This window comes from Falco rusticolus, chromosome 1, assembly GCF_015220075.1.
Source record: "Falco rusticolus isolate bFalRus1 chromosome 1, bFalRus1.pri, whole genome shotgun sequence".
Lineage (NCBI taxonomy): Eukaryota > Metazoa > Chordata > Aves > Falconiformes > Falconidae > Falco > Falco rusticolus.
Window position 1 is genome coordinate 44,431,230 of NC_051187.1, and position 22,787 is coordinate 44,454,016.

Genomic DNA, 22,787 nt, shown 5'->3' on the forward strand with positions numbered 1-22,787 from the left:
TTGAAAAGATGATGCAATGCTAAAAAGAGATTTAACAATGTGCCTCCTCTCCTGGGCAACCCTTACGTGCTTCTGAGTGTAAGTCTTTGAAAATAAGTCTTTCTTATGTCTAAGTGTCATTTTGCAATTTTCTCCAAGTTCTGATAGCTTTGAGTCTTCATGCAGTTTACTATAGCTTTACCCAGAGTCTTGATAAGAAAAATTAAACAAATATGCAGAGTATCAGCATGTTCTAAATCTGTTTTAGCTGATACATTTTTGTATCTCCACTACCAAGATATTTAGCTACCAAGAAGGCAGATTTTCTATTTGTAAATAAAAAACATAGATTTTTTTGGTGTACTCTTGATGAATCTGCATTATGAAAATACATATTAGTAAAATGATTAGATAGATATTCTGTGGCTCCAATTATCGTAATTACCCAAATGTGTTGCTTTTTATCTGCTTCACAAAATACGATATTAATTTTTTTTTTTCTTGTTATCTTAATTTTATATCCCAGATGCAGGCTACTTGACATGTCAGAAATCCTCTAAATAAAACATTAAAGTCTTCATGGAAAATGAAAACTGCAGCTTCTTCCCTGAAGGCACCAAGATCTATGAAATTAACTGTGGCATCTGTTTTAACTGTTGTTCCTGCTGATACTGCAAGATCAAGTGCTATAGTCACCTTGCATGCAAGCATCAGCAGTTGTTCAGTTGTATCAAATTGTAAGCGTTGGCTCATTAGCATGGTGGCACCTTTATAATAGTCTGAATGCTGAGTGAAAAGCATTTAGCATTAAAACATAACTACCCCCTAAAATTAAATGGCTTTGAAAAACAGGTTTGTATTGTGATTTACTAGTACTAAAATGGTGGTTTTGTAGAAAGAAAAAATAATCTTATCTTTGCCATTTATAAGAGTGCCAGGTGAGTCAGAAGAAATCATGGATTGATATATATTGAATAATAATTCTTGTCAAAACTGTTCACATTATTTATCCTGTTTATAATAGAGGTCTGCTATAAATTCCAGAGATTCTTCATAGCAGGAGAGCATGAAACATTTAAAAAGAGAGTTACAAACCCAGCTTTAGGGGAAACTAAGTAATTAAGATGGTTTTGTTTGTCTTTTCAGCAGGATTGTCTCATCTGAGTTTAGGTGTAGATGAAAGTTTTAAGCAGGTTTATAACACAGTTTACTGTGTCTCATAGGAATCTGATTATTTTTGTCTAGTTTTCTTTTAAGGTCAGTATTTTAAGTTGATCACCCTCTGTAGTATTTCTGTATGCACAGTTTAATAGGATTAAAAGATACCTCAGAGGCCACTAATGCACTGTATTATTTAGTTACCTCCTTTCTGAAGGTTTAACTTCAGAAGCTGGAGTACAAAAAGCATCTTGTTTTAAAGTGAATGGAGTACTTCTGCAGCCCAGAAAAACAAAGAAAATGCAATTAGTTTTTCTGCTCTTTTCTTTTGAGATGAATAAAGCAATGGAAAAATGCGAGAGTGTGATGTTTCAATAATATGAAACAGGGACAACTTGTTGATAATAAAATTTTGTTCATGGTTAATTCAAGAAGGACCAATGGGCATTGCTCTTACCACCTCTCAAATCAAGTAATAGGAAAAAGGATAATAACATTAGGATCTTAGTTACTGTCTTGCACCCTATTTGAATCTATCCAAGAGAAGAAAACAGAGTTAGTACAAGTATATCCAAGGCATTTGGGATGCTGCTGACAGTTTAATTGGTCATTGGATCAGAACTAGACTTTATAGAAAAAAGGATACATAATATTAGGAAAGCAAGTTAAAAAGAAAATTATTATAGATTGGTATCATTTGGCTTCCTTGAATTCAGAAGAGCTATCCACCAGTTCTAAAGTCTACTGAGAGATCATATAGAAATACTTTTTCTGAGTCAAAAGCTGAAAGTATGAAGTGTGTCAAGGCTAAAGAACGCAGGCAGTTGTCAGAGATCAGCATCTATGAGTTTGCTATTAAAAAAAAAAAAAAAAGTCAGCAATTCAGTTGCTTATTGTGTAGATGTGTTTATTTCTTCACATCTCTAGAATTTCATTCTCTAGGGTCAAGGGTAGATTTTGTAATGCAAGCACTGACTTACCAGGTCCATACTGGATCCAGATAGTCATTTACTTATTAGCGAGAGCTGTCGCTGACTGTAAGGATTAGCAGTCTGGACCGGTTACAGCAAGCGCCTCTGTTGTGTTCATTTGTGGGGAAGCAATGTTGTCATGTAGGGTGCAGTGATCACTCTTACCTATTCAGCCAGACTGTCAGGACGTTCTTAACATATAGCATGGGGGATTGATGGGAATTCATTAACGTGAGTGATGCTATGGGACTGATTTCTTTTAGCTTGTTGAAGAAGGTTGTCAACATTGGCAGGAATTTAGCAGTCAATATTGAGTAAATATAGTAAAGGAAAAATATGCATCTTCCTTAAACAATGATGTTTACAATTTTAAATTGCAAAATAAGTGCCTTTGGGTTTGGTGGGATGTCTGTTCAGATTGTAACTTCTTGTATCAAAGTGGAAATGATGGGGTTCATTGTATTTTTTTTTTTTAAAGAATTCTTTCCACAGCTCAAGTTACTGGCTAACTTTAGAAAATACTAGTTGAAGTTGTGCTGAATTTTTTGACATGAAAAGTTAAATGAGATTACCATAATGGCAGCTCCTGGCCATGCTACATTATGTCTTGCAAAAGAATTTATTTAGTCTTCTTACATTCTCATTTTTCACTTGCTTATGTGTGATTATCAGTAGACAACACTCTCAGCTGTCTGACTTTTTAACAGGTTTTTAGTCAACTATGGCAAAAGCTTAAAAGTGATTATAACCTTTCGGCATACACTGCAGAATTAGTGGTGATGCTTTGAATGTGTCTGCTCTCTGATGCTGCTGTCAGGACTAAGCCAACAGAATGAATGCTGTGCTTTTCAACTGGTTCTGCACAAAGTCACATCCTTTAATTTAACAAGATTTAAACATAAATTATCAATAAATCAAACTAACTAGGTTTTCCATTGAAGATGATTGGGAACACTCATAGCCTGTTTTGTCAGGTGTGCTGAGGTGCTGGTCTGTGGCACTGTGGCAAAAGAGCAGGTGTAGAACCTGCTGTTCTCTGTCCCTGTCTGTGATAAAAATTAAATCCTTAATCCATTTTGGATTTGTATTCTAGGGGCTGCAGTAGGAACTGTTAAAAAAACACATCACAACATCTGAAAACCAAACCTGCAAGTGTCTTAACATTATAGGAAACAGTGAAGCTTATAAGTCAAGTTTGCGGAGATGTTAAATCAAGTTAAATCAAAAAAAGCTCCACAGTGGTCACATTTTAGTTGTCAAATATTGCTTCTAGCAATTTCCTGCTGACCTAATGGTGTAATTCAGTAATTACTGTATATTATTATTAAGTATAGAGAATAATTTTATTTAAAATGACCTTTTCAACATAACTACATCCAGTCCTACTTAAAACAATAAACCCACAAATTAGTCTTCCAGGATTGACTTTAAATTATAACAAAAGTACTCTGTGTTGTGTACAGTACGATGCTATATTTATTCTTCCGCACAGCTACCAACTCATATTAATCCACAAGCAGCCATAGAAATTATTCTGTTGCTAAAACAGGGATTCAATATAAAATGGGACTAAATTAGCATTTTTAAATGTAAGTAGCTTTCCTATTAAGAAATAATAGCAATCTTGGCTGTTAAAGTAGAAACATATGTTGATGATGTCCATTTGTAATACATACAGACAGCAACTGAATAAAATGTCGAGTCCAGTCAGATATTCAAGCAATAGGCACAGTATTGACTTCAAATTACAGCTGTGAAACGAGGACGAAGGGTGGGCTTTGTGCAATAGAGTGATGAGGTGGTTCATATTCACAGGAGGGAAGACTAGCCTTACCAAAATCAGGGACAAAACTCCCACTGCACTGAACCAGGATTTCTGGGGTTTGATGACATAAGAGCTGTAAGGGGAGAAAGTCTTAAACTTGGAGCTGCTACTCTGCAAGTAAATTTTCATGGTGGTGGCACCTGCTGTTGAATCCTCTAATTTGTCTGCACCCTTGCACCTTGCCTCAGCTTCACCTTGCTGAAGAGGAGCCTGCTGTAGTCTGCAAGTCATTGAGGTGCGATATCAGCATCTTGAAACCGAGGCAATGATCCATGCAGCAGGAAAGCAATGGTATTCTGAGCTCAGCGCAGTGATGATAAAACCACATGGTTTTTTGACCACATTGCCTGTGTCTTTAAAAATTACCTGAATAGCCTCGTGATCCACCTGGCCTGGTAGGATATAATAGTTTCTCAGGACACCGTAATGCCGTGTTGATCTTAACAGTGATCACTGTTGAAGGAAGACCTGAGTATCATTTGTACTACTTTTGTGTGGCCACCAAAATTCAGATATCACTCTGATATATTTCTGCAAGTTTCTCTGTAGTTAATGATGCGTGTTCAGAACTTTAAGAGCATAGCCTACAAAGGGCAAAAGAAAAACATGTATGAAATTGAAGTTCAATAACATAAAATATAGCGCTATCTGAATAATAACTAAAAAATTGTGTTAAAAATCTTTTGACAGAGAACAGAAGAGTCTGTTAAAAATTGACATAATTTCACACTATAACTATTTCTTACTGCTCTTACTAGATTTTCAAAACTATTATCAGTAGGCATTTGATTATTTCTTAAAATAATTACATGCCACTTTTGGTTTTTACTTTTAAAGCCTCGGCTACTGTTGCATTATTTTCATTGTCTTGATGTCACTGGCAGTTTAAACATTTTCATGAATTTTACAAGCAGTACAGAACCATGATGCTGTTTTTAGGGGTAATAGTTGTTTCAAAGTCACAGATGCAGTGGTGAAGATTCACAGTTGATGACATTTGACAGTTCTTTTTAGCTGTAGGCAACGGTGCTGATAATCAGCACATCCAGTTAGTTGAAATACCTTTCATGCTTTATGATTAACAAGCAGAATTATAACTGAATAGATAACTGCCTGGCATCTCTAATTGTCCATAGTCTTTTTGTCTTGAAAGGTCCTTAATTACCATATGGAAAAGCAATGTACTTTCTTATTGTATACATTTTGTCTATAATACAATACATTTTATTGCGTAGATATATTTTTTCAAAAAAAGAACATCATATTTCTTTAAGCAAAAAGTTTATATTTTTTATTTTCTTTCATTTGTAACTCATAAAGTGTCAAAAAAATTGTTTAATCGATAGCCAAGATGTCTCTTGATCAGTGTTAGATTTCCTTTCCTCTTCAAAGGGCCAAGTAGCTGCTCTAGACAGCAGCAAAGGGGGGGGTGAAATTCTGGCTGTTCTGAAATCAGCAAGCATTTTACTACTGAGTTCAATATGATGAGAATTTCTCTAAATGTCAGAAAATATGCCAGGATCCTTGATAGAATCTAATGTTATAAGAAGTTTGCTTAAAGAGACAGTGGTCTTTGTTATCAGTATTGGCTTTGCTCTGTTCTGCGTACAAATGGTGCTGATCTGTGCCTGCTCTAAGTAGCTCCTTTCAAAAACTTTGGTACTTGCAACATAGCCATGCAGATAAACTGCATGCAGGTAGACAGCAGTCCCATGCGCATAGACTACAGCTTGAAAAGGTTTCCTAAAATACATCATGATACCAAGACTGATCCCTCATGGTGCTTGGTTTGAATCTGGAGTTGTTTGATGTCACAGAACACTTGTGTATTAAAGATTGTCTGTAACACACCCATCTTATATGAGAATTGCACACATATGAAGATGACTTGATGGTTTTCTTTGATGGTGGAGCTGAGTCCCTCTGACAATGACCATTTCTTTTCTGTGGTTTGCTCCAGATGAGTTAATGGCTGTACAGGTAACACTGACATCTCTCAGCTGAGAGAAAGAGAGTTGGGCGTCTCAGTGAAGACTTGGATGCATTTTCAGGACTTAAGAACAGCTGGTTAATGTTAAACTAGCATTGTATTTTGTACTCGGTGTATTTGTACTCTTCTTTTCCTAGTTTTATATCTGAAAGCATGACCTGAAATTTTATTTTAAAATTTGTGGAGTTTTTTATTACATGTGCTTTGGGTTGAGGCTACCAAGAGAGAAGCCAGATTACTCTTATAGGTTCATATCTGTCTTTAGAAATCTTTTGTGCACAGGTGGTTGGAGACCAGGCAAATGCTTGTACCTCACTATGCATCCACTTTTTCCCATTCTTGGAGACCTGAGTACTGGGCTAGACGAGCCTTCGATCTGACATACTGTTGTCACACTTTCGTTCTTCCATGACCCACACAGATGACGTCTTGTCAAGGGCTGTTTTGAGAAGTTGCTTCCAGTATTTGTAGGCCATACCCATTTTACAAAAAGAAAATGATTGGAGACACTGGCTGTTTAGCTGGCTAAGTAAGCAGGAGAGTCTCATAAATGGCGATACAGAATTATATCACTATCCTGTTGTGTTTGCTGCAGAGAGATTTCTTAATAGGGTTTGCAATTGGTGCTTTGCAAGTTTACCCTTATGGATAACAAAGAAATTGTGAATAGATTTCAGGAGGATCTTGATCAAGTAGATTTTCTCTCCTTCTTCCATAAAAATAAAGTCTGTGTTTCCTTGGAATGTGAAATATGTAGATAGTCAGAAACTATGAGATTGTGCATTACCCATTTAAATTATGTGAACGCAAGACACCTCTGAGCCATGGATCAAGGGGAGAAGGCATACCATGAAAATATCACTTTTTTTTCCACAGCATCTCTGTATGAATAGCTGCTCTTGGAGACAAGACATGAGGCTTGATAGAGTTTGGGCTGACCATAAGCAGCCATTCTTAGGCATGGCTCTGCAGCCACTGAATTGTCATTCTTAATGATGGGATGTTACCATTTTCCTGCATTTGCTGTAGTCAAAATTGTATTCCATCTCCTTTTCTTGCCTAGCAAGCTTATTCCCCCTGCAGAGGAAGTTAATGGAGTACCATCACTGGCAGTTTTACAGTCCTTTCCTTAGTTTATCTTCCTCTGGCAGATTTTCTGACTGAAGCCTGCTTTTCCTCTGTGATGGGCTTGAATTGTAACACATACCATAGATCTTGTACAGCCACCGCTGTTCCCAAGAAACACTGCATTTCCTAGTTGCCATAAGTTATATATATAACAAAAGAATGCACGGAGACATTTGGAGACCAAGTGTTCATCTTAACAAAAGAAATGCCATCAATTCTTCTGGAGAAAGTTTATAGATTTCAGAAATCTTAGATGGCAGTGGTATAACTGTGGATTTCCTCAGCATTGTATTTGGTATTACTGTGAGTGACAAAAGCTACAAAGTCTCTGATGGCCTTGCACATTAAATTCATGGAGTGCTTTGATTTTGTTAAAGTTATACAGGGTCTTCAGCTGCCAATTCAGATAACTTAGTTTCTAGTTTTAATGTCTCAGGTGACAGTTTTTTATCACTGTGTTTAAGGCGAGTTTTTTTAAAGAGTTCAGGAGAGTCATTCAATACAGCTGGTTAAATGGCAAATGTCTTCTATTTCTTCCTTTGTAGTCTTTGTTCAGTTTAAATGGAAAGGTTATATAGATGAGGAACTTTCTGTTTTGTTGCTCACTGACATGATATGTTAGGGCAGAAAAGCATAGTTTAAGCTTTCCAAAAAGCACATGCTGTTGCTAGGTTTAACTGGGTATCTGTATTGTGTCTACATGCATGGACCCTTATCTGTAATGGGAAAACGGCAACCCTGGGGTTAGAATACAGTCTGCTCAGACAAAACCTGTATTATCTGAGTACATCAGTCGGTATAACAAGTTGAAAAGATTGAATTATTTTGATGAAAAAAGGAAGTTTTCTTGGTGGAAACTTTTCCCTTTTTCATTAATTCTGTCTTAACAATTTTATTTTGAAAGAAGGGTGCTAACCTCTGGAAGTCTTATTTTCTCTTCTGTAGAAAGTTGAAAGCTTTGCTAACTTAGCCATATTTATTTAATAACTGCTTTATGATGAAGCAGTTTATTAGGATACTCAGTTAGTCTTCAGCATTGCAGTTCAGTATTTCCCCTGAAGAAAGGTGTTAAAAGCTGTCCCTTACACTAAGAGAGCACCTAAAATGTATCCCTTTTCTGAATGTTGTTGTGCCTTGTGGAGTAGTTCAGTGACCATGAACTTGCTCTGCAGCCATTTCTTCTTGTGTTGATCATGACATGGTCTCCGTTTCTGAGCCGCAAACTTGGGGTGAAGAAATATGGGAGAATACATAAGGGTATATTTGCACTGTCAAATAATGTAGCTTCTTGGTTTGCTCCTTGGCTCTTGTCCGTGGTTATCCACACATATCACTGCCAGACTCTCTGCTCAGGTAAAGTAGTGGTTCCCTTTTCAGATGTACCTCTGGGAATAGTTTTCTCCATGGACAACTTCCTGCAGACTTTATGAATGAAAAAACAACAGATTTATAGTCCTTTAACTTGCAAATGGTATCCTGTTGGACACTGTACCCTCCAACATTTTCATTTACCCCCACATGCTTCACCAGTATATACTTCTTGTATCCTTCTTACTTATTTATAAAACAGCACTTTGAACAAGTTTCCCCTTCCTCTCCAAAAATAGTAATTGTAATTCAGTTGGGTCACTGTTGGTAACACAGCAGTTTTGGATTTAAAAGATGTATTAGGAATTACCAATGCTAAATAAATTCTTATCCCTATGAATATTCATATACATCTCATAAAAATTGTCTGATCTACGTCATACATTCATGAACAATCCATTCGGTGTTCAGTGCGTAGACTAGCAAAACATAATTGCACTTTGATAACATACTTCATATATGCATGTGTAAACATTTCAGATTTGTACCCTAATCATATCTTTTAAAAATCATTACTTTCTTCATTTCTCCTTCAGCTTTTGATTAATGAGTTTGTGTGGAGACACAGCTGCAGATTACATTTACTTAACTAGAGTTCTGATTTCAATCAGGTGGTGGTACAGTGTAGCAGAGTTTGCATCTCAGTGCATGTGATTTGTGCCAGGGGGAGAGGGTCCTGCAGTTATATTACTGATATAATGGATCGGCTGCTATAGTTTTCTTCAGTATTGGAGGAAGAGCTTTACTACCTCTGATGGCCTCACTTTAGGAAAACCACAAATAATTAGCTAAATTAGAGAGATTCCGGCCTCTCAGTCCTCACTGAGAGGTGTACAGGCTCTTTAATGCACATTTCTAGGTGATTAAGAGCAATGTTAGGGATTAAGCATTCAAGAAGGACACACAAGGAAATGGTTAGGGAAGTACAATGTGTTTTAAAGCATCAGATCACAATCTAAATACAAAAAGGAGGAAACTGCTGCAATGCCAGCCTTAAATCTGTCAGGCTTTAGTGGGATCCAGATGTGATGTAAAATACCTTTACGCCAGCCACTTGCAGAACAGCATTTAGTTGATTTCTATACGTTGGTGATTGTTCAGCCCAATGTTCAATTCTGCTGTCCTTCTCTGCAAGGGAAAAGGTGCAAAACAGTGGACAGTCCTACCTAGGCACAATGATAATTTTCTCTCACAATAGAAAGAAACTCCATTAGTCCCTTCCAGGTTCTGTGCACAGAATTACCTGGTGTGGTAGACCTTTGAAGCCTCTTATCAGCACAAAAACATTTCTGTTTTCAAAAAATGTCTAATTTAAAATACTGGAAATTATTTTTATTATTATTATTTCTCTTTATAAAGAGCATTGTTCAGTGGTCTTTTTATCCTTTTCTACTTTTCCTTGTCTCAGTCTTGTCCTTAACCTTGTCTAGGTTTCACGGGATTTTATGTCAAATGCAAAAAAGTCTTTGCAGGACCCTGTTGATCTTGTCCTTGAAAGGAGGGAAATATCCTGACTTTGTACCAGAGCTGTGTACTGCTTTCAGGAATCCTTGAAACTAAATTCAGAAAACTACCTCACCTTTATTTGTCTGGAAAGCTTTCACCACTAAGAAAATTGCTGTTCTGTCCCCATTTGATAGTTTTCATATATTCTATTATGTGAAATACCGTATTCAATTGAATATATAAAAATATTTGGGAATGAAAAGATCTTGGACTATACCATGTTACAGTAGAGCATTTCCTTGCTAGCTAACATTTTTTGCCGATTACCTAGCTTCATAAGTGTGCAATGTACACATTAATGACATCATTTTCATCCTCAGTAATTAGTAGTTCAGAATAACAGAGCGTGATAGGAAATAACTGACACTAAAGGCTAGCAGCAGTTAGCAAAGGAAGCCATATATATTGACTGTCCTCCAGAAAATTAACAAATACCACAACAGGTCTGTGATACTTCTGACAGATTAAAGAATTACTTTTGTCTTATTTAATTGCAGGTTGCAATGTTTTAGTAAGTTTATGTATTTTAAGTTGAAGATAATATTTTTGGACACAAATTCTGTATGTTGTGGTTACTGCTATTTTTCCTGCACTCAGAAATGGTCATTATATTTAAATGTGAAGTCTTTAAAACTGTGAGGACACAAAAAGATGAGATTTATTTTATGAAAATAGAATTTAATTGAAATAATTTTAGATTTTATGAAACATTAATCATGAGCAGAATGTTTGTATGGAACATTAATTTGAGGCAGTAAGAATAAGCAGCTGCAGTTCCCTGATATGGTGTCTGCAGCATTTATATTAATTATCTCGTAACATAGACTAACTGAAGTAGAAAATTCATTATGTTTAGTGAAATAGTAAGATCAGAATGCTTTTATTTGTTAATTTCCAGGTATCTTCCTAAAATCATTGGCCATAGAGGTAACAGATGGCTAATAAACTTCATAAGCGTATATAACTAGAAATATACATATTATGTTTTCCAATTTACAAACTTTTTTATATAAAAAAAAAAGTTGTGATCGTACATATGGGACTGTAAAAAGATGACTGAAATGACTGTACCATCCTTTATTTACAATTTTGAAAGGCTTTTTGTCCTTCTGCCAAATTTATTGGGCTTTGTGACCACATTACTTTTTGCCGTATGTTGTTATTCCCATTTGTGACAGATATGATACAGACCTAGAAATGCTGATGTATATTGCAGGAATCATGCCATTTCCATACAGTTTTGCTTCTGGTTTTCTTAGACATATAGATTTAGCCAAATGGGGACCTAGCCCTTAGTCTGGGGCCAGGAATTTTCAGTTCAAGCAATCAGTTCCTCTGGGCTAAATTCATAAAGGTGTGCGGAATGGCAACCTTGCAGAATACTGACATTGAGTAGGTACGGTTCATATAATGTTCCCGTTTACTTTAATAGATGCTGTCTTTAAAGGCAGCATTGAATTGTAATGGCGACATTAGGGTTACAGTAATTTTACACAGGGCCCTCTGAAAAATAATATGTTTAAATGCACACATGGATATGCCAGTTAATCAGTGCAGCTCAGATGCGTAAGATTAACTGTACAGCCATACAGTAGTACATGAAAGGCAGGCAATGCATTGAAAGGGTGTTGGACTACATAAGCATCAGTGTGAACTGCTCTAAATAATCCTTCTCACAACTGAGCTGGAATTGCTGCTGTAATCAAGTTTCTGGATACTTAGGAATCCTGGAGACATGGGTTCAATCCTCAAGTTACAGCATGAGAAAATGCTGTTGTGCTTTCCAGGGTAAACAGTAGAGTTCAAGACAGTAGATAGTAGTATATTGTTCCTCTTAAGGAAGACTGGTCTTTCACATAGTGAGGAACCTTCATGTGAATGGCAGGATGATCACAGGACATGTATGACTGGACACTGTCCTGAGCAACCAGATGTAATTAGACCTGTTTTTTACAGAGGGTAAGGCTGAATGACTTCTGGACATCCTTTCAAACATAAATTATTCTGTGACTTTGTGAACACATACAGTGATTCCAACACATAGAAAACATTAGGATGATTAGAAGTATTGCTTTAGCACACACTGATTGTTTGAGTTATCCATCTCACATGAAGTAATTCCTAGTTTTCTGTAGGAGGTGGTTGATGTGGCTTCCCAAGCCGTTCTCCATCGTTTATCAGCAGTCCTGGCTAACCCGGAAGGTCCCAGAAGACTGGAAGTTAGCCAGTGTGATGCCCATCTACAAGAAGGGCTGGAAGAATGTTCCAGGGAACTACACGGCTGTCAGCTTCACCTCAGTGCCAGGGAAGGTGATGGAGCAGGTCACCCTGAGCGCCATCACACAGCACGTGCAGCACAGCTGGGGGGTCGGGCCCAGCCAGCCTGGGCTGATGAAAGGCAGGTCCTGGTTGATGAACCTGGTCTCCTTCTAGAAGATGACCCACCTAGTGGATGAATGGAAAGGCTGTGGGTATTGTCCACCTGGACTAAGTAAAACCTTTTACACCATTTCCCACAGCATTGTCCTGGAGAAACTGGCTGCTCGCGGCTGGGGCAGGTGGGCTCTGTGCTGGGTAAAAAGCTGGCTGGATGGCTGAGCCCAGAGTGGTGGTGAGTGGGGTTACACCCAGCTGGTGGCCGGTCACACGCGGTGTCCCCAGGGCTCCGTGCTGGGGCCCGTTCAGTCTTTATGGAGGGCCTGGCTGAGGGGATGGAGCGCACCCTCAGCCAGTTTGCAGATGGCCCCCAGCTGGGCGGGAGTGTTGGTCGGCCTGAGGGCAGGAGGCTCTGCAGAGGGTCTGGGCAGGCTGCACCGATGGGCCGAGGCCACTGTACGAGGTTCCACCAGGCTCAGTGCCGGGCCCTGCCCTTGGGTCACAGCAACCCCCGGCAGCGCTCCAGGCTGGGGGAGAGCGGCTGGGCAGGGCCTGGGGGGAAAGGGCCTGGGGGTGCTGGCTGGCAGCCGGCAGGGTGCCCAGGTGGCCAGGAAGGCCGGCAGCGTCCTGGCTGGTGGCTGAAATGGTGTGGCCAGCGGGGCAAGGGCAGTGACCGTCCCCCTGCGCTCGGCACTGGTGAGGCCGCACCTCAGGTACCGAGTTCAGGTTTGGGCCCCTCGCTGCAAGAGGGACAGGGAGGTGCTGGAGTGTGTCCAGGGACGGGCAGCGAGGCTGGTGGGGGGTCTGGAGCACAAGTCTTGTCAGGGCCGGCTGAGGGAACCGGGGTGTTCAGCCTGGAGAAAAGGAGGCTCAGGAGAATTTATTGCTCTCCACAACTGCCTGAGAGAAGGTTGTATACAGGTGGGGGTTGCTCTCTTCTCCCAGGTAACCAGCAATAAGAGAGGAGGAAATGTCTTCAAGTTTTGCCAGGAGAGGTTTATAGTGGACGTTAGGAAGAATTTCTTCACTGCAAGGGTGGTCAGTCATTGGAACAGGCTGCCCAGGGAGGTGGTGGAATCACCATCCCTGGAAGTGTTTAAAAAAACACTTACATGTGCTGCTTAGGGACATGGTTTAGTGGCAAGTTTATGACTTGGCAGTCCCGGGTGGACGTTTGGACTTGATGATCTTAAAGGTCTTTTCCAACCTAAATGATTCTATGATTCTATGGTCTTCATATTGTCCATATGCTGTCTGTATATTTACTTATTGTTTTATTATACACATGAATTTATGAATATAGTTCTACATTATTGCTTGAGATTGTCTGCTGGGGATGATCTTCTGAAGTTCTGGTTATAAGGACTGTGTGTCTTGAAACAGGATAGAGTTGTGCAGCAAGCATAACCACACAATGGGATAGTGCAGACCACATCGTGACTTGGATGTGTCCCTTCTGGCAGGGCAAGGTACTTCATATCTGACTCTGAAACAAAGCCTTAATCTTTCTCCTACAACTTAATCCCACTGGCCATATTGTCAGTAAATCATAGTTTTCAGGGGAACTGGCTGTTAGTGGATTTAGAAATGGAAGTGTCATGTTGTTAAATTATAAAAAGACTTTAGGAATATTCTGGCTGCAGGGCAGAAAAGAAAACAGATGAATTGGTGAGTTCTACACTTAAATTACTGTTAAACTGTGTTGATAATTTCTTTAGGTCTGTAGAGCTTCTTTCACAATTGGCAGGCCTTTACTCTTAGAAGTGAATATTTAACTGAGGTCTGCTGCTGAAAAAGTAGATGAAACTATCTTCTCCTGAAGTAAACAGAGACACAGTTTCTATCTACAGCCTTGTGATCCCGTATGTTATTGTGTGTGATGCTCCACAATGTGAGTGTGGTTTGTTTTTTTTTTTCCTAAATCACTTTTTGACCCTTCATGTAATGAAAGCTACTCCTTAAAACAACAGTATTTCAGTGTGCTTACTATGTCAATATGGTAATGATTTACATTTTTTAAACTACACATAATTATATGTATATATGTCGCTGTGTTTATATAAAAAGTATATATTGTTAACTTATTTTCTGTTACGTCAGAAAGCCAAGACTTATTTACATATAATAGGGAATTCAATCCATTATGCTAGTTCCAAATATGTTCTGCATGTCTTTATAGCTTTCAATAGCACTGGTTTTACTTCATCAATTAGATTGAGTTGAAAGTCACTGAACGAACACATATTGATTAGCATTTTCAAATATTCTACTTCCAATCAGTAAATTCTATTCAAATACCAACACAAATTGTAACATTTACTGCATGTGAAAACAAATTGAACACTTAGTTCCACCTAACATTTAAATAATACTTCCATAAAAATATTTCTGGATTGAGTACCTATTAAGTTTTCAGATCCCTTCATTTTTTGCATATTCATATACATTGGTTTTAAAAGATAGTCAGTTTTTATTACATCTAATGACAGGAGACTCCAGTAACCTTTGAGCTAGTGACTTCACTTTACCCCATACTAATGCTTTTAATGGCTACTAGAATTGATTGTAATAGCAGGAATGCCTTGCATTGGCATTAGACAAAAACAGAAGTACTTTTTGGCAGGTTCCCGAGTGGATTCATGTCATTTAATATGCATTTTTTTATTACTGTCTAACCTTCTACAACCTTTACTGTCTGTCTTTTGCCATTAAAGATTCATCTCCCAGTCTATCAGATGAAATAATAGTCTGAATAGATCTGAATTACCTCATCTTGACCTATTTTAAATCAGTACAGACCAATGCGTACAATAATTTCACCAACGTGTATCTTTAGAAGCTGATCACCAGGATGAGAAGTCCCTAAACATATTCTAGAATGCACCAAACCATTAATTAATATAATTTTTCATCATATAGCATAAACCTGCGCAAGCACGTTTTAATGGCAAGTAGCATTCTAGTGAATGGAGTGTTAGGCTGATACTCTCTCTGTTAAAGAATACAATATTTATTCATGTTAATCCATGTGAATTAAGGTGCAATGCTTCTTATTCTGCTGGTTTAATGTTAGGATAGCTAGATCTGGAAAAGCACTCTGGAAAATAGTAAGTATACTAAAACCTGAAATTTCTTCTCTATTTTGGAATTTTCCATTGAGAAATTTAAAAGTGGAGGGGTGGGGGAGTGGGAAACAGAAACAAAAAGAAGACCCCAGTGTATTTTAGTTTCCAGCAGTCAAAATGAAGTGCATTATTACTTGTTATTTAACCAACTCATAATTTTAACAAATTTTAGGCATCCTGTGGAAATGACATAATTGATAGAAAGGTTTATGGCAATAATTCTAATTTGCTGTCTGGTTCTACCTTTTAAATCTTTTCCTGAGGTGCTGGTATATAAACTAAATATTCTGTGATATTGAAATACTGAAATGCGAGACTTTGTTATAAACCCATGCTTTAAATACTTATTGAGAACACAGTTTAGCCATGTAAATTATTAAATGTGTAGAGTAGTATAGTTTTGCATCTCTCGTGTATATTTCATATATAGAAGACATCTACTTTTACTTGACATGTTAGAAATGTCATGAACCAGAATTTCACTGTGCATTTAAATCAGTAATACAGTAAATGTCATTACATGCCATGTTTGAGAGCTGACTCCAGCACTTGAATAGCTAGCTGGTGGAAAATAAGCAAATGACAGTTTTAATCAGTTTGTTTTGCATTGGTTATAGATATTATCAAAACTTATCAAAATCATTACAATGAACCAAAAATTATGACAATTTTCTAATTCTTGGTTTTGAGATAAAAACCCGTAACTTAAATTGTCAAGTAAAGCTTGGGAAAAGGATTGTAAGAAGTTGAATTTGGAAGAATGCCCCTAATCTGCGATCTCTTAGGGGACGCGTCAGATTCCCCAAATGTGCCATATATACGCTCCATTTTGAAAGGAATGCAATTCACAGGAGCACAGAAAATGCCATTTTATGTCATATCGTGCATGACAGTGGCTAGTACCACATGCTGAAACAGCAAAATCTATTTTATTCTTATACCTAATAATCAAAGAGGCACTATCTCTTTTTCTTAATGCTTTGATTTTACACCTTAATGAGTTTAATAGATGATTAGCTTCAGTGTATCTATTTCACTGCTTCTACAGAAAGGAGGAATTCCTACATTCTCTGTCATGCATCTGTCATGTGCATCTCTTTGTTCATGTTATTAAAGCTAAGCTTTTACTTGAAACTGACACTTCCTCATGCTCTCAGTTTTATATATGTAATAAATAAATATATATGGATATACGTGTGTGTCTGTGCCTGTAAATGAGTTTATATACTGGCTCTGAGTAGGTCAGCTCAGCATCAGAGGTTAATTGGTGTTGAGCTGCAAATAGGCAAATTAGAGGTAGATGAAAATAGCCAGGTCAGTGTATGTATATATTAATGTAGCTATGTTATTTCTGGGACCTGTGGCAACAGTACACAGTATTGTGCAGGGTAGATAAATCAAAGTGGTTAGATTGCAGGTCAGGTACCCCTAATGGTTGTGCTGTGCTCCATGCCCTTTGATTCCATTCTAGAAGTCTTTCTCTTAAACCAAGGGAAGGTAGTTGGAGGAGGGAACAATATTATTCCATTTCACCTGTAATCTATTTCACCTGTAATCTATTTCACCTGTAACGGGAGGTGAAATTAAAGATGAGCAAGGTGTCCAAAGTTCATGTCTGATTTCTTATACTGACCTGTCAGCTGGTGCAAAGGTTGGTAATGGAAGGCGTCATCATAGCAAACATAGAAATCCCACAAGTTTTAAATCTGATGTGTAGTCTTGGCTCAGGGGAATATTTCCATCTAGTTGTTGCGATATGGTTTTGAGCATGCATGCCCGCATATCATAAAAATTTCTTTCCCCAGTTCGCTATCAAATTATCAGGGGAAAAAAAAATCCATTACACAACAGAAAAGCAGAATACAAGTTTTATAAAAATGTCAATTCATAATATGTGCAAATGTATGTATAGTTTGAACCTAACTCTTTCAAGGAAAAAAACAAAGTCTCAGGAGAGACTTCAGCAAAGAATGAATAAACAAAAGCTTCGATGCCTGCAGTTGTACAGGCATTGATAGTTGTTGATGTATTGACATGTTTCAGTCCAACTGTGAAGTACAAATAGGTGTTTCACAGTGTTGTTCAATTTAATAAGGTGTGCTGAAGGCTAGGTCTCCAAATATTATGGTTTGCTACATAATAAAGGAAAAGTAAGCTGAACTGGAGAATTATTTGCAAGAGTGTCACTGTGAAGCTCTGCTAACTTAGGTGTGAGCTCTTCAGATTGTAGCTTAGTCATTTACTGGTAGACCTGGAAAACGTGATTTGGAAGTGGTAACTGTTGATAAGGGCACTGGAAGGTATTTTGTTACCTAGGGAAGCATATCTTCAGTGCCTTTCCTGCTTTTGTCATCTTCCAGATCCTATTATTTCTTGTCTTCTCCCAGCTTCTCTCCAATACATGAAAGCAGAGTTCTGGAAGGGATATCTGCTTGCTCCAAGCACACCTTTTCTTCGTCTTCTCCGGCAGCTCAATAGTGGATAGGTCTCCTCGCTGCTATCTATTATCTGCTTCTGCTGCTGGTTTCAGTACTACCAGTACTGTACAACACTTCAGCCAGTCTGCTCCTAATCAGCTGTTCTGGATGCTACAGATGCTGTCCTTGGTCCTGCATGCTTTTTCTACCCTTGCTGTTTCTAGTCAAAGAAACCATCCTTTCCATCACCAAGCAGCTGTATGGCTGCCTGTTTGCAGTTACGTGCTCATGAATGTTGGCTTGTAAAACCACATTCAATCAGATAAGCTTCCAGGACACTCCCTGAAGCAGTTTCTCTGCCAACCCTACTTCCTCTTTTCACATTTCAGCATAGGAACACAAGTTGGGTGTTCCTGCATTATCTGCCTAAATCACATCTCCAGCCTGTTCTGGTAGGGCTTCCATTACTATTGCCTTAATGAACATAAAAATGAAACTCCAAAAGACCGTCATGGGTGTCTCTGCCATACAGCCTCATCTACAGTAAGATGGGATAATACCTGTGCTAGAACTGTTTGCAGTTGGCGGTAGTTTGCATAGGATAATTTTAATTTCTAGTTATATATATTTTCATAATTGCTTCATACATCAGTCATTTATTTCTGAGGATCTTAATTGGGTTTTGAAGGCATGAAGTAATGAAACTGAAGTTTATGAATTAAAGAAAGCTGTGGAACATATACGTTTATATTTTATGGTTTTTTTGTTTTGTGGGGGTTTTTTTGCATAGTTTGAAAAGTTCTATTTAGCACTCAGGAGAAAAACATTAAACAAGTCTATGTTTTGTTTTTCAGTGTGCAGTGACCTGGAATTCAGGGAGGTTGCAAACAGATTGAGAGACTGGTTTAAGGCACTTCATGAAAGTGGAATTCACAATAAGAAGACTAGGATTGTTCAAAGGCCTGAAAGAACCCGTAAGAGATTTCTGCTTGTCTTATTTCATGTTCTCTTTGATAGTTTTTTGTACTTCTATATCTCCATTGCTAAGACTAGCCTTATTCTTACGTGCTTTAAATAGGCGTGCGTACAAACCATAACTTTGTGCTTTACTAAAGTTAATTTCTTATTTATGGTTTAGTACTGATATAAAATATTCATTTCAAACTTTCAGTGTTGTTTTGCAGGACTCTGGTAAGAATGTATGGCAGCTACAATTCACAATGCTTTCATTTGTGAATGTTATTAAATTGTCTATTTGATTGATAATTAGCTGCTGTATAAGGAGACTAAACAGAAGAAACAAGTAGGGATTTTTGAGCAGCTTTTCCATAGAGAAAAGTGAGTTGTGAAATGGCTAGCCCTAAGAAATAATGTACAGGAGATATAATTACCTGTGACCCATCACTGCTAGTTGATGCCACTGTAGGTACTGGTACAGAAGAACATAAGGAAAAGAAGCTTGTAAGCAAAAACGAACTTTCAAGGATATACTTCAAATGGGAGGACTCAGGCGTACTAATGAAGTGGAAACAGTAGGGAGCGTAATTTGTTTTTAACTTCCTCAGATATTTAAATAGGTGTTTCCTTGTGGAAAGTAGTAAAGTTTTAAAATGGAATTATCAAAGGGCTTATAAATGTGCAATAATAGTTTCAAGACTGATGTCCTACTGTGAAGGAGGGTCAAATTAGATTTCATAGGCCATAAAACTCTACCTTTCATTGATATGAAAAGCAAACTATGAATTCCTCCAAAGTATGTTTCACAGAACTTGGCCAGCACTGGCTGCTTACTTAGTCATTCATTATTAACGTTTTAAGTATTTGGGATTTCTTTCTTTTTTTTTTTTTTTTTTTTTTTTGCCTTTTCTTTGATTGCTATTTGTAGTATTACTTTTTTTAAGAAATCCATTTATTTAATTTAATTGGAAATGTCATTTCTTTGTGTGATTTTTCATGCTAAAAGAAATACAAATAATTTGGTAAAACAATGATTTAAAGATGATTCTGTGTTATCTGGGAATACTTCTCTTAATATTGAGAAAAAATGTCTCTGAGGTAAGGTAGTAATACCATCATGCCACTTTTTATCAGTATTGAAAAAAACACATTTAAAAATATGTATTTCCAATTTACATTCTGGTTGGTGCCCATAACTGGCACATGATCTGCTTCTCATCCAGTAATGAAAACAACAGAAATACAAAGTTTGCACCTCCTACGTAAGCATTTATTGGATAGTAATAAATAAAATGTATCTAATAATACAGCTTGTGTTAGCACATCACTCAGTTAAAGGTCAGCTGAACCATTGCATAGGGTCCTGTTTCTTGCTGAATACTCACTTTGTTGGGGGTAACACTGAATAGGTAAGGTCAGAAATGCAGCACAGCTGTTTAGAAACCTGATAATGCAGTAAAAGTTCAATAAAATTCAGGCAATGATAAAAGAAACGACTGTACAGCTATTAAGTACTACAGCATACATAAATAAAAAGTCACTGTTTCAAGTAATTGGGTCCTATGTAATATAGGAATGTGAAGTTCATAATCAATACTTTGAATATACTGAAATGTAGTGCAAGCACAAAATTCTTAAGAGTGTGAGATTTTTCCCATAGACATTTTCCTTGGTCTTTTTTCCTTAGACACATAGGTTGCATTGGTAAGACCTAGTATCTGTACTTGAAACAGGTATTTGTATCACGGTGTGTATGTGAATATATTTTACTCACATATATTTTATCACTTGTATGTTTGCAAATTTTTACTCAATAATAGCAATCAAAGACTGTATTTAGACTTAAGATCTAAGATTTTAATATATGTGACTGAAAATGCAAGTCGTGTGGATTTTTGGATCTTGTCAATTTTTGGACCTAGAAATATGTTATGTGATCCAAACTGCTTGGTTGTTTTCTGACTTCAATCAGCATAAGATTGAGTGGTGTCTACCTAATGTTGATTTTACATCTAGTACATCCTAAGCGTTCATGTTATGGCACTTCATGTTCAATGCAGAACATAATGACCATCTGCTTAGATTATGTAGACCAAAGCAGTTGTGAGTTACATGGGTATTTTTAGAACAGATTGTTCAATTGCATGAAGCACTTTGGTCTGTGAGCATGACGAGCTCTTCTGCAGAAAAGGTTGTGGTCCCATTCTGATTAGCTTCTTCCAAAGGTTTAGGGTCTGTGGGATCTTTTCCACCTAAGCTGAGCTAGTGGAGGACTCATTCTAAGGCAGGTAGAGAGATATATTTGCCTCAAACATACAATTGTTCCAATTGAGGGGTAAAAAAAGAGTTTCTGGCCCAGTTTTCAGAATGTCCTTTTGGAAGCCTTCGAAGTCATGAAGTTCTTTCCTTTGACAGTATGAAGTATTAACATGTACTTTAGGAGGCATCTGAAATTTTAGGCATAAGTCAGACTGGATCCTACCCTACCAGTTTTTCAAGCGACAGAATCAAGAGTTGATTTAGACGGCTAAGAATAGTCTCTTCAGGTCTCTTTTTCTTCAAGAGGTAAGGAAATATAATCTGTGTGGAAAAAAACCATTGTTTTCATTGTGACTTTAAATTCCCTTTAAATGTGGTGCTGTCAGACATATTTGATTTACACTTGTAACTTGGTACCTGAAATTAATCCTAAACAGCTAGAATGTTGTGCAAAATATTAATTGATTACTATACTGATTTAAAATTAGTTTTTCTGCTTCAAAGAGTTGTAACTCATTAATCTTAACAACAGAGGTGGTGTTGTTACAAGAGTCTTGAAGAGTTTGCTATTTCTTGTAGGAATGCTAAGATGTAAACAAGGCCCTGGCATGTTTATTTTCTCTTTACTAAAGCCAATCAAATTTTAGAAACTGGTTACATGTAAAACATTGAGTTTGTCCTATCTTTTCTTCTTTTCTTCTTTCAAATAGAGTTTTTTCGACAAAACCCACAGGGTTTCACAAAAACATTTGAACAATAACTGCTTAGAGGCTAGTGGTGCAGTACTGTGGTTAGTTACTCAAATTGCATATATCTATTTGTGCAAAAAAAAATGCTTTCAATTATAAAAGATCTTATTTACTAGATTTTATAAATAGCCAATATTTACCTGATTGATTTAATTTGACAGGGTACCGCAAAAAGGCAGTCCGTCTGTAGACTGAAAGTGATCGAATGAATGCACAGTCAGTAGTAGTTTTCTTTCATTTGTGGATTTGGGGATGTAAAAATTGTTTAAAAACTGATTTCATTAATGCAACTATATGATTTTTCTGGTATGTACATTTCTGATCTTCAAAATTCCTCATTTGAGGCAGCAAAAGATACTGCATCTTATGAGAAATTAACATGTCTGTGGTTTAGAAGAAAATACTAGGTCACTATGTCACTGTAAACACAAAGAAACAAAAATAATGATAACCATGCAACACAGTAATTTTCTTTCTAATACCATTAAGAAATTCTTAAAACTGTCTTCAAGAGCTAAGCTTTCAAGTATTAATGAAATTCCTCAAAGTTGGTCTCCAAAGCCATTGTAGGTCCAAGACATCAGGAGCATTAGTTTTTAAATATGCCAGGGAGTCCAGCCCTTATTTTGGGGATATTTGAGAGCTACGCATGGAAATAGATCTTGGAAATAACTTATGTGTAATGACCTTTTACTTAGCACACGAGGTGCAGTAATCTGTACAGAACAACGGCTATGACAAAAAGCCACCGGAACACAACTCCCTCTTTCAGAGTCCTGATTATTCTAGTAGATCCCTGGAGTTGTTCATTACTTTTGGATAGTAAACGATCCTGTATTTAAAAAAGTAATTTGTGACATCCTTTCTGGTTCTCTGTTTGCATTTAGGATTTTTCACTTCTCATTCTCTCAGGTGGCCCTTGGGACCAAATTTATTAAAAGGCTTGTGCACAGTCCTTCTGACCAAGGTAGATGTGGTG

The 22,787-nt window shown here is 37.3% G+C and overlaps 1 protein-coding gene across 3 annotated transcripts in view; it reads left to right on the plus strand.

The window, feature by feature from the left end:
• SPOCK3 (SPARC (osteonectin), cwcv and kazal like domains proteoglycan 3) overlaps nt 1–22,787 on the plus strand; it is a 212,383-nt gene that overhangs the window by 172,738 nt on the left and 16,858 nt on the right. For all 3 annotated transcript variants that reach the window (XM_037377278.1, XM_037377287.1, XM_037377295.1), the window contains one exon: nt 18,698–18,817. In XM_037377278.1, the coding sequence (XP_037233175.1) occupies nt 18,698–18,817 (120 nt within the window). The remainder of the gene's footprint in view (nt 1–18,697; nt 18,818–22,787) is intronic.